The sequence below is a fragment of the Anoplopoma fimbria genome, chromosome 1 (genome assembly GCF_027596085.1).
Source record: "Anoplopoma fimbria isolate UVic2021 breed Golden Eagle Sablefish chromosome 1, Afim_UVic_2022, whole genome shotgun sequence".
Taxonomy (NCBI): domain Eukaryota; kingdom Metazoa; phylum Chordata; class Actinopteri; order Perciformes; family Anoplopomatidae; genus Anoplopoma; species Anoplopoma fimbria.
This window is the reverse complement of record NC_072449.1, coordinates 27886700-27905777: the sequence shown is the minus strand read 5'-3', so window position 1 is coordinate 27905777 and position 19078 is coordinate 27886700. Positions and strand designations below refer to the sequence as shown.

At 41.5% G+C, this 19078-nt stretch overlaps 1 protein-coding gene across 3 annotated transcripts in view; it reads right to left on the bottom strand.

Moving 5' to 3' along the window:
* Window positions 1-630: 630 nt before the first annotated feature.
* The window catches only part of eml2 (EMAP like 2), a 30152-nt gene continuing 11704 nt past the window's right edge, over window positions 631-19078 (bottom strand). For 2 of the 3 annotated variants that reach the window (XM_054596739.1, XM_054596746.1), the window contains exons 5-22: window positions 12906-12934; window positions 11549-11678; window positions 10533-10682; window positions 8754-8823; window positions 8330-8440; window positions 8085-8180; window positions 7821-7955; window positions 7591-7690; window positions 6982-7136; window positions 6698-6823; window positions 6430-6561; window positions 6204-6271; window positions 5020-5108; window positions 4830-4927; window positions 4288-4375; window positions 2933-3028; window positions 2445-2575; window positions 631-1569 (exon numbers count right to left, since the gene is read on the bottom strand). In XM_054596739.1, the coding sequence (XP_054452714.1) occupies window positions 1447-1569; window positions 2445-2575; window positions 2933-3028; window positions 4288-4375; window positions 4830-4927; window positions 5020-5108; window positions 6204-6271; window positions 6430-6561; window positions 6698-6823; window positions 6982-7136; window positions 7591-7690; window positions 7821-7955; window positions 8085-8180; window positions 8330-8440; window positions 8754-8823; window positions 10533-10682; window positions 11549-11678; window positions 12906-12934 (1927 nt within the window). In that variant the 3' untranslated portion in view covers window positions 631-1446. Of the gene's footprint in view, window positions 1570-2444; window positions 2576-2932; window positions 3029-4287; window positions 4376-4829; window positions 4928-5019; window positions 5109-6203; window positions 6272-6429; window positions 6562-6697; window positions 6824-6981; window positions 7137-7590; window positions 7691-7820; window positions 7956-8084; window positions 8181-8329; window positions 8441-8753; window positions 8824-10532; window positions 10683-11548; window positions 11679-12905; window positions 12935-17946; window positions 18051-19078 lie in introns of those variants that run through there. The other variant, XM_054596753.1, reaches the window with a different exon arrangement.

Here is a 19078-nt window from a genome sequence, read left to right as displayed (position 1 = left end):
TAAATATATTAAAATAGCACAGCCACTCGGATATACTGCATAATATATATATAAATTTACTCTATAGACCTTTTGCAACATTAACAGCATCTACAAGAGGAGGACGGCCTCGGTCATGCTCATTCTCTTGCATTGTACCGCCATCTAGTGACAGTGACGTAGTAGTACAATCAGTAACACAGCAGCCCTAGGGTGGGTGGGTGGGGGGGGCACTTTGTACCTTTAACAATCTGTAATACTTACAATCTGCACCCTAAGGGTTTTATAATCAGGCTGAGGGATGGAAATGTCTACGATGACAAGGCATTGGGGTTATAGGAAGCGGTTTAAAGGGGGAATACCACCAATTTTAGGAATCCTAATACAATATCCTGTTCTTCCAAGCAATCATCGCTCTTTCTTAAAGCTGGAAGCTAATAAATTTAGAATATCACACATACTGACAAGGCTGCGTTCTGTTGAACTTTCTGCACGTTTGAGGGTTTTATCACTGTGAGTTTCGGCTTCAAGAAAGAGCGGTGCATGCTCACAAGAATCTATCGCGCTCGCCTGGGGTAAAGTGATTTTACATGTTTTAACCCTGATATATATATATATATATATATATATATATATATATATATATATATATATATATATATATATATATATAGTGTAGTTCCATTGGTTGCCATGCATTTTGGTGTGTGAGAATCTACAAGAAACCATTTAAGCAGAGTTATCAATTACATTGAACATCAAATTCTGCATTATTTTCCGTCAATCTCACATTCTCGTTGGGCGGTGGTGCTGATCCCGTGCTGACTGATTTTGAAGTCTGCCTTGCATCCACATGAAACAAGTTTCAGGAGTCTGCCAACTGATTTTCATACTTTATGGGAACCAAAAGCTGCTTGGAAGAGTAGGAGAAATACCCTAATATTAGACCCCCAACATATAAATAAAACCCTAACCGTGACTGTGGAGCATGCAGAGTGTACATGTTATCAAGGCGCTAAATCCTGCAAACAGACCCGTTCCTTTAAAATGGGTGGAATTCCTTTAAAGGGGGGGTCGAGATAAATACAGTTTAGGCACAGTTAGTACTGACGCTAAATCACAGGGTCACTGCTTCCTGCTGGGTCGGTGTTGCAGTAGTCAAATCTTTTTGGGGGAAAGGTTAGGATTCACTTCCTTCATGGCATCAAGTCATTTTTTCTACATTCTATTACAAAACAGCAGGACACTAAATAATATTATATCTTTCACAATGATACATCTCATCTGGTGTGACATCTGTGGGTCAAGTAATGTGTGTTTTTTTATTTTCATTATGATTATTTTTTTATTTCCAGTAGGCACAGTGGACACACTGCCCCCTGGTGGTGCAGGAGGATAGAACAGTGAAGAGGGTGGCAGGACGCCGGTCCCCCCACAGGATGGGAGCTATGGGAGGATAACAATCGCCTAGACCCCCCACTGCAGGATGCTGGTGTCTTTCCCGCCGGTGGAGATCAGGTGACTGTCGTCGTGCAGGAAGGCAACGTTGGTCACGTGACTGCTGTGGCCACCGTACTCGTGGCTTGGAGCCTGCAGGTGTGAGCGGGGCAGAGGGAGGAGGGGGAAACACAGCAGAGGGACAAATCAGTCAGATGATACACGGTGAGGTTGATTTTAAGCTGCTGTACTCAAACTCTTAACTTTACTACTGTTAATATCGGTCATCAAATAGAGCCAAATACTTGAAACTGTCTCCAACACAATTTCTACACAATGAAGGGGTAGCATATGGAGTGACATTTCTTCCTCAGATTAATGTAAATAACAGTTTTGCGTAAAACCTTGGCTGTGCAACACTGACAGTGAAACTAAAAGAATCAACAGTTACAGAAATTTAAGAAAAAACCCAATATAAAGTTCTGCATGAGTTTTCATGGTGCAACACTGTAACTCGCTTTAGTAAAAAAAGAAGTTGAGTTTCATTCCAAGAGAATTTTTAAACAATACCGACTTGTTGTAACTTAACAGCGTCTGAGTTTCTGTGCTAATGGCAGCCAGCTCGTCTGAAACGGACCGTTAAGTTTACAGCTCCACTTTAAATGGCTTTGGCTGAAAACTGGAACTTGAAAAAAAGAAGAAGAAGAACGTGTTTGGGATCAACAAATTACCACCTGGTAGAAACTGCGTATTATAGGTCTGGTGGTGATCCCACACCGAAAGCCTGGTGGCTGACTACTTCGTAATTTCTGCTGAGCTTTCATTGTGTTCATTCACACTTAATCACAATGCAGGAAGAGAGGAACTGTGCGGCTGCTCGCCTCCAGAAGTGTTTAAAAGGTCGACACAGAGCTCAACTGTTTTGTTTTTTTGTAAAACCAGTCGAGGGATGAAGCTTTCGGCTCGTAAATATGTAGACAAAAGAAAATCAATGTGTGGATTGCAAACACTGAGTGAACACGACTGACCCTTGGTTGAGAGCAGGGGAAGGAGAACAAGTGCACTTTGCCAAAGTCGTCGGCGGAGGCCATCAGGGATCCGTCATGTGACCTGCACACGGCGTTGATGTCTGTGCCGTCTGCTCCGTCCGGCCAGACTCCTGAGAGACAGAGAGAGTTAGTGAAAAGGTGAAAAAGACAAGATTCAAAGCTGGAGACATGTCCCGAACAACAGAACTGATGAGTCAAAATGTTTGCAGGTTGCTGTTAAACATTACAAAGTACTTTTTTTGTTGTCATTTAGATCTTCCAATGAGCACATTTGCTTGGTGCAGCTTTATGCTTTTTGCTCTGACTGTCAGTTGCTCTGAGCGTCAGCCTACTAACACCTCAAATACACAGATATATAAAACTGAGAGGTGAATTTGATAACTCAGCTTGCTGATCTCAGCTGGGTTCACAGGATTATAATGAAGACGTTAAAATGGTCAAACTGACGGATAAAAAAAAGGACTTACCAAAGGTGTTGAAGCTCAGAGTGCAGGTGGACGTGGCCCACTCCTGGTTGCGCATTGTGTCCATGTTGGTCACATGTTTACCACTGGATGCCTCCCCTAGAAAAAAAAAAAAATCGTCATTCCTGCCTGACAGTGCTACAGTCTGTAGTTTTAACTCCAAGAGACCAAAATAGACACGTTTTTGTCATTTCTAGGGGGGGGACAGGAGATCTTTGGGGGAGGTAGCAGATCAACTGTTTATGCCGTATAAGTGGTATACATCTGAAAGCTGGGAATCTGAAGATTAATTTGACAGTGTGTGTCAAGTTGTTTTAGTGATAAATCAGAATTACAACTAGGGCCATTACCATGCTCTATTGTCTGTTCCAGCAATTTTTGGCTTGATACCATTTGTTACCCAGATTTGGTGCTAAATAAAATAAAAAAATACCACTTGAGAAATACTTAAATACATCAAAAAGTCACTTCAAAATACCACATTAGAACACCACCTCGAGGAGCACCACAGAAAAATCCTAGTTGTGATTTGTAATTTTAAACTTTTGATAGTTGGAGATTTCTGCAAGAATTGTATTTGTCAGCGGTGAGCGCTTCTGTTCTGGAAACTGCTCAGAAACCCACTTATTGTCAATAAACTAATAAAAAGCCATACATCCTCTGAATGTTCTAGGTCTCTAGTTTGTGGTTGCTACGTTTCATAAGGCTGTGATTATACTAGAGGTCAAAACAAATCATTTTTATAAAGTGAGAAAATAGTCTCACTATGTGAAATGGTTTCTATTGGGACTAACATGCATGCGTATAATCCAGGGTTTTTGCCCCCAAACTGCACATGACTATCATAAAGTGGAACAAAACGATAGCTTCAAGCGGTTGTTCTTTCACTTTGGTACACAACGTTTTCTTCCTGATGTCAGAGGTTCATATTCAAAAAGGAGAGAGGGTGTTGAGAGTCTGCAATGATTTTTGTTTCTTTGGTTTCATGGCTGCCTACTGCTACAGGCTCTGTTCATGCTCATATTATTTCTTCCCTTCTACCCTCATAGCTGTTTTGTGAATACTGGCAAGCCTGTCTATTCAGTTGCACTGTTAGGTTGCCAAACCATGCTGTATTTCCACATCTAATGATGCCCTCTGGGGTTGCTAGAAAGATAATCAGCATGATAGCTGCTCACTCCATACGGCCTCAGTGTCCTCAGGAAGTTAAGTCTCTGCTGCAGTCTATTGCAGAAGTTATAACTGTGTGTTTTCCAGCAAAAGTCAAAATGTCACTTTTTTTCCATCATTGAAACATTGAAAACATTGAAAGAGTTAGCTACACGCGTATGCCAAAAGAGACACGAGGGAGGACCTACAGAAGAGGATCTCGTAGTCTCCTGAGTTGGTGACGAGGTACTGGCTGTCAGCTGACCAGTCCAGATGGGTGACGAAGCTGGAGTGGCCCTGGAGAAAAAAAGAGATCAGTTTAAGTGACTTAAAAAAGAGATCACACAGAGCGCCAAGGTTTGATTCCAAACTCCCTGTACTGGAGAATAGAGGAATACTTCACCCTCAAAATGACCATTTGCATTTGTGTTACCTTGAATTCTTGGAGGAAACTATGTTTTTCCCCACATGAAGAATCAAAATATAGAGAAAATTCTTGATGAATTGAAAAACATTAGAGCCACATTTTTAACAACAAAAGATTTAAAACATGTGTTTTGAGATAGTTTTGCTCCATTTACTTCAATTCATCAAGACTTTTCTACTTTAAGGAAGGTATAATAGAAATAACAAAACATTTATTCACCTTTAAATAAATATGAATATTTGTCATTTTTATAATATATTTTAAAGCGTTCAGACTACTGTGATGTGAATTGTAAGGGTTGTTATTTCAGAATTGTATACTCACAGTGCATTTCCCCACGCGGCTGTACTTTCGGCCGTTCTCCGTCACCGCGTAGATGTAAACAAAGTTGTCGTGAGAAGCGACAGCCAGGAAGTTACCGTCTGAAGGCACAAGGAGCCCAGAGTTAACAGAGTTAACACAGCGCTGAAACATGACACGTTTCTGAGCGCTGTTACACCAGCTGCTGTTTTACCTGGAGAGTACTTGATGTTTGAGATAATCTCATTGCCGTCTGTGTGCATAGAAACGAGATCCCGGGTGTCAGTGTCCAGCACCAACCATCTGCAACACAACACACACAAGACACACACACCCACACACACACACACCACACACACACACAAACACACGTCAGAAATGTCAGGGAAAATGCCCCTCATAGGTTTACAGAACTAGAGATTATGTCTAATAATTGCTTGTTTTGTCCAAGCAACAAATACATTTACATTGTCATTCTGGTTAGTAAATGATTTAAACAATTACTCAGTTACTTTTTTTCTGTTGATCTACACAGCAACTTATTATTATAATATAATTGATATATTACCTCAAAAAGAAAAACAGATTGCTCATAACTTCTTTTTAATTTAAAAATGTTCTATCAAAAAGGTACAAACCCCCTAATCATAGATTGTAAATACAGTACAGACAGTAATCCGTCTTAAAGCAGCAAACATGTAAAGCTGTAGCCTGTAAGAAATGGATTAGTTGTCCTCCTGTATAACAGCTGTTCCGCCTGCTGTGAATGTCGTTTTTAATCCCCTTCTTTCACCAAAATGAGTGTATATATGCAGGTTTTTTAAACACCAGAGAACCCACTAACTTGTGATAGAGTCCTTTACCATTGCCTGCAGATGAGTATAACGCGGTAAACACATCAGTAAAAAACATTATGGTGGTTACTTCTTTTTATATCGGTTTACTTATTCAGTCTCTCTTTCAAACTCTCAAACCAGAGTTGGTGATTGTTGGAACAGTGGAAAGACTAACAGTCTGGTTTTGATGACTTTTATTTTGTTTGAATGAAGTGTGTTTTATAACAGCAAGGTAAAATGACTGTTTCTGTCAATGGAGTCTAGTGGCTTTGGGGAGAGCATATTACTTGAATGTGCTGTACATTAATAAATTATAATAATTGTACAAATCCCTGTTGATTATTCACATCAACGCGTGTCTCATAGCATCGCACCAGAAAAGGGACGAAAAATGAGCGTGTCCAGCCGCGTGTCATGTTATCATCAACACCGATCGTAGCTAAAGCGGATAAATACTGGGGACTACTGCCGAGTCCAGCCAGATGTTGGTGGGTGTAAGTGTTTTTTTGTCCAATGGGAAAGAGGATATAGTGTTTAGTTTTTGAATGTAACTTAGGCCAACCTTCCAGTCATGGTCCCCACAGCCACAACAGCACCGCTGGGATGGAAGCCTGCAGACCTCCCTGGATCCTGGAGCAAAGCCGAGAATGAATTAGTTTAATTCATGACTCTTATAATTCATGATAGATCTGTCGAATTGTTTTAAATTATTTTTTATACTGTCAGGTCAGTGCTTTTACATCCTGATGTTAAAGGCACAACACAATCCACATCCTGCTTCCAGTCACCTCAATGGTCTTGCTCCAGAGGGGCTGATGGGAGTTGGTGTCCCAGAGGTGAACCTGTCTGTCCTGGGAGCAGGTGACGAACTGCTCCATGGAGGGATGGATGTCCAGACCCCACAGCTCATCTGTGTGACCCTGTATGTAGCACATCACATGTCTCATTTAATACACAGCATGAGTGAGTTAAAACTACTGTTCGCCTCTTCCACTGTAAACAAAATGATCACGGTGAGTGCTTCTTAAACCAGAAACATGCACATTGTGTGTGTACCTGTACAATAGGAGTTAATGTATCGGGGAAGGCAGCTCTGATGATGGCATTCTTGGTGGTTCCTATGAAGAGCTCTCCCTGTTTACCTTCGGCCAGCGCCCGTACAGGACCGAGCGGCTCGCCCACCTGGACACACAGACACACACAGCATTGACTTTAAGAAAGCTTCTCACACACTAATAGATCAAGATGGAGCTCAGAGAAAATAGGACCAGGCCTACGAAGTTGTTTTAAAAAAAACCTCAATGATGAAGTCAAAAAAGACATTACTTGGGCTCCCTCACCTCCATCTCTGCACTTTTTCTGTAGTCGTGGTCCCACAGCACCACCTTGCGGTCCTTCCCTCCTCCAGTCACCATGGTGCCATCCTTCAGGACACAAACGGAGAAAATCCCTCCCTCGTGGGCCCCCGACACCACCTGGCTGATGCGGCTACCACCTGCCAATCGGAACGGACATGAAACCAAAACAAATCCAGAGGACACAGATCCTGAGTTTCAAAGTAGTGATGAAATGAAAGGTAACATTTTTCATAGCTATGTTTTGGTAGCGATCATTAACTGGCAAATTGGTTTTATTATGCTGTATCATTACAGATTGCTTTTTTAAACATCCAATCATGTTCTTACATGAACAGCACTGCTGCAGTAACATTTTCTTACTTCAGTCTTTTGATGTTTGGAGACTTGATATCTAAATATCAACAAAAAGGTCAAGATAACTGTGATCCAGTTAGATTCTACAGCTGCGTTCCAAATCGCTTACTTTTAGTACATACTCTAGCAGTATGCATTGTTTTTTTTTGGCTTACTGCATTTGAAATTGGGGATATACTAAATATTTTTCTGGCGTACTAAATAGTACGGTAGTTTGGGTATTGGAAGGCACAATACCTTTGGCCCAGACGTAGATGTTTCCACTGGAGTCTCCTGTGATGGCGTCTCCATTCTCAGCGAACGCCACGCACAGCACGTACTTTGGCTTCTCATGTTTCTAGAGGGAGAAAGAAAGTAGGATTATTAGCACATATTGCTGCTTAGTGTATTTTGGTGGTTAAACGGTCAACATGAGGCAGGGCTGTTTTGTGATACATCTTTGGAGCAGTTTGTTATCATGGCTGTACCTCGAACAGGCCCTGTCTCTTGGTCAGAGTGTTGCCCTCCACGGTCCAGAAGTTGAGGTGAGATTTTCCACAGGTGACAATCAGGTTGGCATCCATTGGATGAAACACAGCGGCCAGCACAGAGTCGTTGGAGCACTGTGGAGACAGGAGATGCGAGGATGCAAACGTGTTTCTCTATGCGATGTATTGAGAAGAATGTAATAATATGACAGATGTGTAAATGGGATCAGGATCAGGTGGTCAAAGGTAAAGGGGTAGGGGTACCTTGACGTCAGCCAGGTGCTTCTCCTTCTGCCAGTTCCAGACCGACAGCATGTGATCGTTGGCATCGTCCACGGCACAGAGGAAGGTGCCGCCGTTCTGAGAGAAAGAAAAAACAGGGAGTTAGACCCTCACAAAACTAAAAGTTACAGATGCACGGATTTATTAAAATATTCCACCAGTCACTACCTGACTGAACTTTCTTTCAAAGCCTAAGTAAACTCTACACAGGATGTAATGCAGCTTACCGACTTGGAGAAAGCCACACAGGTGACCGCTCTGTCGATCACTCCCATCCCGATCACATGGAGCGTGTTGAGGCTCACAGAGTCCCACACACGAACATGAGGCGCCAGCAGCTGAACAGACAGGTGACAGGGATGGAGTCAGACAGAGAAACGGTGTCTGACTGACTCATTTGATACAAAAACGTGGGATTAGATTAAGAAGAAATATGTGCAACACTGCGAGAAAAAACACATCTGCTGCTAAATCCAAAGATAGTTTTCTTAATATTTATAACCATTATAATTTAAACATTGAGGTATATTTTATTCTCTGTAAGTCACTGTCTTTTCCATTCATTTAGTACCTGCCTTAACCGGTCCTCAAAATGTAACTGTAAATGAGTGAAACTCAGTAGGAGGTTGTGAGTGATGGTTTTCACAGTACCTTTCCATCTTTAGAGTTTCCAGCCATTTGCCCAGTTGCTATGGTAACCATGTCAGGATGCACACTCAGGCTAGGACGAGAAAATATAGATCATTGCTTCATTTTAATTCTTTAACATTGCCTCTGGCTTTTATGTTAAATCCAGAAAACTCTTTCACAGCAGATTCAGATTGAAGCACAATGAAAGTAAACGCATCACGTTGAAAATGTAAACACCAAATGCTGCGGAGACGTTTTTCAGGATTTACTATCACTTGCTACCGTCTCCAGGACAGGCAGTGTTTTCTTTAACAGCCTCTGACTTGTTTTAATCAGGAAATATTTATTGCAATACAACAATTTGGGGATTTTCTAAAATTAAACTAGAATTACCGCCTCGCAGTTGTAGTTTATTGACGTCTTTCCAAAATGTTGTCAATTCATCATTTTATCCTCGTTGACATTTGTGGGAAATTGTCATACTTAGCATGTCAAATTCTTGCATTATGACCAAAAAACATGCTTTCTGATTTTGCCAAATTAGAAAAAATGATTTGCTCAAGGCGTTCCTGAGGTAACACAACAAAAAGACAGAAATAGGATCACAGTTCCTTAAACCTTTTTACTGTCAAATTATTTTCAGTTCATCATTGAGTCCTGGTGGACGTTTGTGCCAAATTTAATAAAATTATCTCCAGGCGTTTCTGAGATATCACATTAATGAGAAAAAACAGGGAGTTTTTCGGACGGACAACCTGAAAACACAATGCCTCCAGACGCAGACGCAATAAAAAGGGATATAAAAACTACAGCGGTTAATTCAGGATCCTTGTTAAGGCAGGAGGAAGAGCAGAACTCAATAGGTCGCCATGGGAGAGGGGAACACACTTGTTTCCCTGTAGAGATGAGTAGCTTTCCCAGCATGCCCAAGGGGGGGATTCAGTTCGTTTACATCCCAGTGGCTCCAGTCACAGAGCTCATTCAGGATGTCAACTAGCGCTCATTAAGTAAACCAAAGATCACATGACTGAATAACAGAGGGAGACTGATACAGCAGAATTACATGGAGCATTTAAATCTGTCAAGAGTGTCAATGTCTTGTTGTTTCACAAGGAGATAAAGACTCACTCCTCTGTTCAAGCAAATGTTTGCATATCCTCTGGCTGCTTTCTGTGTCTTATTCTATGTGGATATGTTCACATGCACACAAGTTCCAGGGTAAATGGGAAAATCCAGGTTTCGCAGGAAATCGGATAGCAGGTTAATCTAAACAGACCTTATGTTAAATAAATAAACCGTGTATAAGAAGTGGACCGAGTCGACTTGACGTGACCTATTGGTTTGTGAACTGTCCCCTTGAAACCTTGAGTTTGGCATTTCGGCTGTCTCCATCTTGGATTTGGGGCGTCGACATCTTGTTTTTTTGCAACCAGTGAACAAAAATGACCATATTTGGACTGGAGTGACAGAGACTTTGCATACAGCTCTGGTAGCGACCTGTCAATCACAAAGTAGCCCCGCCCTACAGCATACTCTCCTTTATGGTCTATTTGACTCTAAATGGACCATAATTTACTAAATGAACATCATGCTGTATTGAAGAAGACTTGAAACTAGAGATTGAGACCATAAACTCATGTTTACAATGTTTACTGAGGGAATAAATCATGTGAGAAGTAGGGTAACTTTCTCATTGACTTCTATACAATCAGACTTCTTTTAAGAAAGAATGCAAGTTTAAGGCCCTTCCACATTGGCTCCACTTTTCAGACCCAGATGTTGCCTGCTGCTCTCTCTTACCATTTGACATCGTCGTTGTGGCCCAGGTAGTGTCTCTGCTGCTGCTCCTCGGTGTTGTAAAGCACCACCACAGAGGCGTTGAAGTAGACGATCTCTCCTGTGGGCAGCAGGTAGAGGTTGGAGCGGCAGTCCCGTCCGCGGTAGCCGTACCTGATCCACAGTTGAGTTAGGGAACAAAACCGGGGTCGAAGCTTGACGGGAGAACGTTTAAAGTGGCCCTATTATGCTTTTCCACTTTTTCCCTCTTCTTTAGTGTGTTATATATATATTTTTACATGTAAAAGGTCCGTAGAGTGTAAAACCTGAAGTCCACGCCTAAAAGGAGTTACCCTCCCCCTCAGAAACACTGCTCCTGAGCTGCCTGAAACGGCTCGATTGAATTATCTCTTTCATTTCCGTAACTTTATGAGGTCAGAATGTTACGGAAGTGACGTAAAACTCTCCGGCTAGTTTGGCCCTCACACAACAAAAGAGAGGGACGGAGCTGATGCTCTGGAGGAAGGAAGAGTTTTTTTGGAATGTGAAACGTTGACCAATCACAACACAGTGGGCTAGCTGACCAATCAGGGCAGACTTTGCTTTCTGGAGGGAGGAGCAAGCGCTACAACGGAGCATTTCAGAGAGAGGGTGAGAAGAAGTGCTGCAGGAGAGTCAGGATGAGAAAAACAAGGCGGATTATGAGCATTAACGCATGTAAACATGTAACTGTAACTTGGGATAAAAATATGCACCCGGAAAATAGCATAATAGTTTAATATTCTGATTTAGACATTCAGTTGATGCTCTTTTACCAGGGTGAATAACAGGGAATGCTGATGTAGGATTTTAAAATTTCTACAAACCTAAAAACACAACTCACTACAGGTGATTACTTTTTGTATTTTAAATTCAATAATAAATAACAATGTTTAATAAATGGAGTCTGGCTGTTAGTTTAAGTTTCTCTCCATTTGTCAAATTTATTCCAGAAGTTCCCAAGGTCTGACACCATTTCCCTCTCTCTGTCTGAAGGATACACCCACTGCAATTTGAGCTTGCGGTCAGGCAGCGCCACCTTGTTGTCGACGCTGTAGCTCTCCCTCTGCTGATCGGGGATGTGCATGGTGACGGGACGACCGCGGAGGAACATCCGCACGTAGCCATCCTCTGGAGGGGAATGAGAGGGGGAGAAAGAGAGAGACGGTGGGGTTAAGTGACAGCAGTGACAGAAACAGTGCTGCATTAAGAGAAAGTTGTGAGAGTTAACGAGTCACCATTTAAACACGCACTTCAATCTTCTTTTATGTAATCCTGTTGATCCGTGACTTTACGGATTACGGTCAAGAGGACACGGTCCGATTAGAGAGGAAGTTTTTAAACCAAGTCCTGCCAGTGCTTTGCTCTAACTTTACCGTCTACATTTAAAAGGGTCACTTTGTTATTGTTAATGTCATTGGTTCGTTTTTTTTTTCATTTCTTACATTTGGATAATTGATTGTTGGCGTTCCCCAGTGAAACCAAGCAGAAGAAAGAGGGCAGAGGAATCTAATGTTCAGACGATCCATACGCACACAGATTATTGGTCTGCAGAGCCAATCCTTCAGTAACCTTTAATCAGTATGGATCACAGCCTGTTTAAGATATGGACCTAGTATTAAAGTGGGCGGCTCCGTACGTCGCCTTCTCTCCAATAAAGGATGGACGTCTTTGGAGCTGAGGCGGGGCCAAGGTGACACAGCGGAGCAGACAGCTAGCAGCTAGCTACCTGGTACGTTACCCACCCATCACTCAAAGAGGCCACACCCTCAATTATGACTAACTTCAAGTCAGGTGAGTTATATACAAAATTCATCCCTGTACAGTTGTCATAATTGAGGAAATTAGTTATAGAGACTGAAGGCGTTTTTGTACAAGGCTGTAAAAAGGTTTTATTTATGCTGTAAAGTATTAACATGGGGGTTTATGGGAATTGACTCATATTTGGAGCCAGCTTCAAGTTGCCATTTGAGGAACTGCAGTTTATGCTACTTTAGCGACTGCTTCATTTTTCAGCATCGCAGGTTGCCTCTTCATATGGATGCTTTAGAAAATACAAACAGAGCCTCAGATATTTTGTCATCCTCTTTCTGAACTCTTTTACTAAAAGCTTCCTAGGGCGGCACTTCTCAGGCTCTTCAGTAATTCTAATGGATATTTAATGTTTCTAATGGGGAATATTAAATGCTTCAAGAGCACTTCAAGGACTCCTCAAGGCCAATTGAGTTTCACACATCAGAGGCTGCTCATCCTCTTTATAGCTAATTAAAATGTGACAGAAATGGGAGGGTGAGACTTAAAGTTGACACTCTGAGACTTACACACACACAAATAGGAAACATCAGCATCTCCTCTTACCTGCATTAAAGCTGCATTCTTTGGATTTGCTGAAATAGAAAAAAAAAAAGAAAAATGAATGACATGTTTCTCATAAAATAAAGCACCATAAGAAGACTTAGGGTCTGGATGTCATACATAATGGAAACAAATAATGGAAGTACCAGTAAGTACATTAAACACAGAATACATAAGAAGTATTTTCCAAAGCTCCTGGGGCTTTATTCCATAACATCAGGCATTTCTATAAGATGTTGAATTATTTATTCTTCCCTCGACAGGCTGCAGCCCTTCACAGCTCAGTTTCACATTAACCTGACAATAGGGGTGTCTGTGGGAGAGCTGCAGAGCCCCGAGTCAGCATATACAGTCAACATATACATAACACATATTAACTGGAATGTTAGCATTCATCAAACTTGTGGGATTGAATGGTAACAGGTTTTCAATCTGTTGATTTTTCAACTTTAAAAAGAAGAAAATGTTAAAATTTTCAAATGATTGCAAAAACAATTATAAGAGGTCATTTGTTCAGGCTTCAGAACATTTTTGCTGCTCTTTTGTTTCATAGATGAATAGAGAAAAGGATCAAAGTACCAACTCTTTAATGTGACTGTGCTCACAGTTTGATTAAGAGCGTCTTTGATCGAGTCAGCAGACACAAAGTAAACAGACAGGTCCTATTATTTGTGTATCCACAGATGGATGGTGACAGAGTGTCAGTTAAACACACAGTGGATGTGGTGCTGAGCCAAACAGTGTGACATCAGAGCAAAGGCAAAGGCACAGAAATGGAGAAGCACAAGTGGAAAGCTCGATGTACTTATAAGACAACATTGGACAACCACTTTTAATTTAAAATGACTTATCGCTGAGATCAAAAATCCAGAATTAGAGCCGTCAATCAAAACCTGTAGCTGCCTCATCAGTTCACAGCAGCTGTTCCTGAGTCAGCTGTCTGTGGACCAATCAGAACTGCCCCGCTGAGCATTTCAGTGCTCGCTGACCGCTGAGTCTGACCTGTCAGGACGCTGTCAACCAATCAGATTATCAGAATGCTGAAGCGCCGCTTTGGATGACAGGTGGGTGTTGCCATGGCAACAGCACTAAAACGTAAGGCTAACAGCACTAAAACGTAAGGCTTGATAAGAAGAGGGAAATTGCGGGCTCATCTCTTGCTGCTCGGCAACAGGAGAGAGGAAGTGAGGAAGACGATCGGCTTTGTGTAGGTTTTTATGAGGAAGGAAATGCGTTCACACACAGCACGTTTTATACCAAACATTGGATGTAAACCAAACTGTTGCTGCTAACAGGAAAACTCAACAGGACAGCATCCAGCATCAGGGCGTGTCTCTACTTTTCCTGACATTTATTTCACAGGGAGTTAACGGGAGAAAGCCTCTGAGCACTCTGAGCTTGTCAGGTCATGTTAAGTCAAATGTATTCTCAACGGGTTTTTTTCTTAGATTTACAATTCAATAGGAGACACATGAAAAGAGAAGAGAATAATGTTCAATCCTAAAAGATCACAGCTTCTTTGTGTGTCCTTGAACGCAACACAAAGCATCTGAAGAAGATTAAAAGGGCACCGAGTGAACAGGCGGCTCATCTGAGGACATAACTGGCGCCTGTTGAGTCTCTGGGCAGCTGGAGGCGATCTGTTTTTCTTTAAAGTTACCACATAAAGGTCTGTTTGTCTCTTGAACTGTGTGTTTGTGTGTGTGCGTGTGTGCGTGCGTGTGTGTGTGTGTGTCTGTGTGGTCTGCCAGGAAGATGAGGCGTGGCACAGTTCTAGCCAATGAGAGAACAAGATTGATTCAGAGCCAGTAATTAGTGCAGGGGCATGCTGGGTAACTGGCAAGTCGGACAGAGCAAATAACTGTGGATCTGAAGACCAATGCGGCTGCAGTCCGGGTCACAGGATTTCCATGGAGAGGGAATGCACAAACAGAGCACTCATTAACATGCGGCTCTGTTTTCTCCCTGCCTGCACTCTGAAAACTAATTTGGTTTTTTGTTAGCGCCAGAGGGGCCTAACGAGCAGCAAAGAACCCGTCAGAGCTCCCCTGAGAAACTCTTCAAAACAACAGACAGAAACAGTAATTAATGTGCTCTGTTTCAGCTGTGCTCGGGGTTTACTTCAGGTGTAGGTAGATAAATAAACCAGACGATCATTAAATGCTGATCAATTTATGTTTAAAATGTTCCCGATTTGAATCGGCGCTCAATCCAAAATCCAGAGCCATCTTGTTGTCATAAACCTCGCACTGTCCAATCCGGCGACAGCAGAGTTTTTTTATTTCAAACTGAGAAGGCAAAATTTGATGGCCTCTAGAGAGCTAGAAAAGTTTCTCAAAGATCTTTTTCAGGTTGGGACTTTACGACTGTCAGCGCAGAGGGATTAAAGGATCACAGTGTAAGTTATAAAAGGTTTTATGTGATCTTATGTTTGTTTAACATATTTTAAAGGAATTGAACTTTGTACCTGCTCTGAAACTGAAAACATAATTCTTTTTTAATGCTAGCTGGTTTGACTATTTTTTCAATCATTGAAATATTGATTAACCCTAGTGTGCAAGGTTTTATTTATTAAGCCTTCAGCTGTCAATTTTGTCCCAAACTTCCACCTGCTGCAACCATACACTGTATATAAGAAACGGACGTATTCACTGTAACGTCACTGGTTTGTGGACTGCGGTTTTGATGCCTCTACTCAGCTTAGTACAACAGAATGCTAAATAAGACATTTTTAGACAACCAAAGAAGGTTACAATTAATTAGTTTCATGAACTGAAAACACTGTAAAAGGTTTTAAGTTGTAAGACAAAAACATGGACATCTCCATGCTAGCGACCTGTCAATCACAAGGTAGCCACGCCCTAAAGCATACTCCGCTTTATGATCTATTTGACTCTAAATGGACCATAATTTACTAAATGAACATCATGCTGTATTGAAGAAGACTTGAAACTAGAGATTGAGACCATAAACCTACGTTAACAGTGTTTACTGAGGGAATAAATCAAGTGAGAAGTAAGTTCATTTTCTCATAGACCCTGCTGGTCAGTAGAGAGAATAAATGTTTAAGACACTTCATCATTCGCTTCACTGTTCAGACCTGTAGTTTACAGCTTGGATGCAATGATACATTTGTTTAAATAACACGAGAACAAGAGATTCCTCACCATTGCATCTGATAAGTGTAGCGTTGTTGTCCGCTACATAAGTAAGGTGCTTAATGGGATTGGGAGATACTGCAGTGATGGATGTTGTAGTGGAGCAGCTTTTATAACCCTCTGAACTGCGGGAGTGGTGGGAGCAGTCAAGTGTCCGTCCATTTCCTGGTCCATTATGACTGAACTCCTATTAAGCTAATGGACTTAACTTTTGAGATTCTTTCTACATAGAATTATCCACTCTGCAGTTATTGTGACACCAGACAGATCAGACTAAAGAGCAGAGCGGGAAAAGATCTCAATCTTTGATGCAGATCTCTTCATCGTTTCCTTCATCAGAACTTGCATGCAATCTGAGAGAGGGAACGTTATTTATGCTAGCTGTTAAAAATGTAAATGTACTCATTTAAATAGAAAATTTTATTTGATTTTATTCTGGATCAAAGTTTTACGTCCCATGAAACTGAGACAAAAGGAAATACCTGGCTAGGCCATATGTGATGGAAAGCTCTTCCTTATTCATTGCCTTTGCATAAATTCAGACCTGTATATCAAACCTCAACATTCTACAATGCCCTTTAGAATTAAAGGAGTTGTTACCCTCCACTTTAAATCTAAATTCAAATGCAGCCATAGTGATGTTAAACTGGTTTTAGTGCTATATCTTTCTCTGCAGAGGTGTAGTCAATATGTTTGTTGCATGTTAAGCAGGAAGTCCAATCAATGTTATCAGAGTTTTTGCAAGCTGAGCAGAATTGGTAATTGGAATGAAACCATCAGTCCCATGGCTTCATCAGCCTCCTGTCTGTGGACACAGTGCTGCAGGGTGTTCTATAATGTTAAAAAACAACTCTAACGCCTTTGGTAAACATTAAAATAAAATGTTAATGAAGGAACAAATGTGCAACGCCCAACTTTAACCTGTAAAACTAAAGCAGGAGCGCCGTCCTGCCAGGATCACTGAGATTTAACAGAACAATTGCTTAACCGACAGAACTGCTGAGCACAGTGTGTCTGGTCTGTCACTTCACATTTACTCATCCCCCCTTTGTGTGTGTGTGCGTGTGCGTGTGTGTGTGTGTGAAAAATGTAATATGTTTGTTTCACATCATTAGGAGCCCAGAGACAAAAGAGCCACTGATAACAGTTAAAGAGCCACACAAGTCTACGTATCTGTGACATAATGAGAGACTTCTTCAGTAAAAGATCAGCTTCAGAAAACACACATTTAAGGTGCAGATTACTTGTCCATTAAAGTCAGATTTTCGGGTTTTCCCAGACAACTCACATATCCCTTCCTGGTTTGAACTACACAGTATAATATCCGTTAGATCCCTGGTCCACAAACATAACCGGCCCTCTTTTCTGTTGCGTTAATGTTCCTGTGCTGCGGCCCCTCCCAACAGCCCTGCAGACCTACCGCATCAAACAAACAGTCTGCGTGACAACAGAGTTTCATAAAACAGACACAACTTCCTCAGGCTGTTGTGAAGCCACAGACATTGAGCACGGAAACTGTCTTTGGACTGAAAATAACCAAAACCTAAAAATGGTGAGGCTTGAATACATTTTTACAAAGTGCATCACATTGTGCAAACTCTAATCTATTCAAATACTAGTCCAGGAACAGAGGAATGCCTAGCTGGTAGTGACAAAAGTCTTTTTCCAACTTTTACTGAATTTAAAATGAATCCTGTGGACTTAAAAATTGGCATATGCATTTTTTTTTACCCACCTTCCTCCATAAAACACAAAACATTGACTTAATTTCTGAGCAACAACTTATAAGAGCATGAGACTTCCTGCTATACAAAAAGCTTTATCAGTAAATCCTCTCCAACCGTCTCTGTCAATCATTGATTATCCATCAAAGAGCAACTATTTACCTGGACGATTTCTTCATGGCTGCGAGCTTTTCCGTTACAGTGACAGTCAACAGTGGTGAGCAGCGTCCTGAACCACAGCTACAGCAACACACCGACTTCCTCCTTCACTGAGCAAACTTTTAGCTCAGCCTGGTTGAGCCCCGGCATCCAATCAGAGCGCACGTCCTGACTGTGCAGACCCACGACCCGCCCACCCTCTTTGCCCAGTAACCACACCCCCCCCCCCCCTTTAACCAAGAACTGTTTGAAATCTGATCCATCAGCAGAAAGACATAGGGAGAGAGAGAGGGAGAGGAAGAGAGAGAGAGAGGAGGGGGAAGGGGAAAAAAAGGAAGTGTGGGTGTTGATTAGAGAAAGAACAGCAGAGATAAGAGAGAAGGGGAGGTTCTAATGTTCATGAGCGGGAACAAAGAGTAGTACAGAGGATGAAAAATGAAGAAAAGAAGTGATGAAAGAGAAGAACAAAGAAAAAAGAGTATAACCAAAAGATAATCTCCCTCATGGGTTGTTTACAGATGACAAGTGGCCTGCGTGCATGTTCACTTGGCTGTGAAAAGTGGAAACGTGACAAAGTCCATCAGGATCACAGCTGTGTCATCACAAAGACTAATAGACAGTTAACTGTATTCATGGTGACACACCAGACTCACTGCAGGCGAACAGGAAGAGCTGACTGTGGAAACCTACACATCAGACAATACCAATGATGATGATGATGATGATGATGATGCTTTTCAGATCTGAAAAGTTGAAGCCTGAGTTCAAGAACTCTGAAGCAGCAGTTTTCAGATAAACCCAGCAGCTCCCTCACTGCAGGACTTTAAATGTCAAAACACCTTGGTCCAAATCAGATACATTTTGTTTTATTAAATATCAAGTATAGGGGATGTGCATCTTTGCAAAAATATTTCTTAAAAGATGGACAAATCCCCTTGGTCTTCTTGCAAAGCAAAGACTGAAATTAATTTAGAAAAGAGAAAAAATATATAAAAGATAAATCTGTTCTTCTTCCCCCTCTGTGCTCCTGTCAAACAGCTAGATTACTGACAGCATCTAGACAAATGATGGAATACTATAATAAATAATAATAATGATAAAAGAATATATTGATCGTATTTGACCGTTTCCAGAA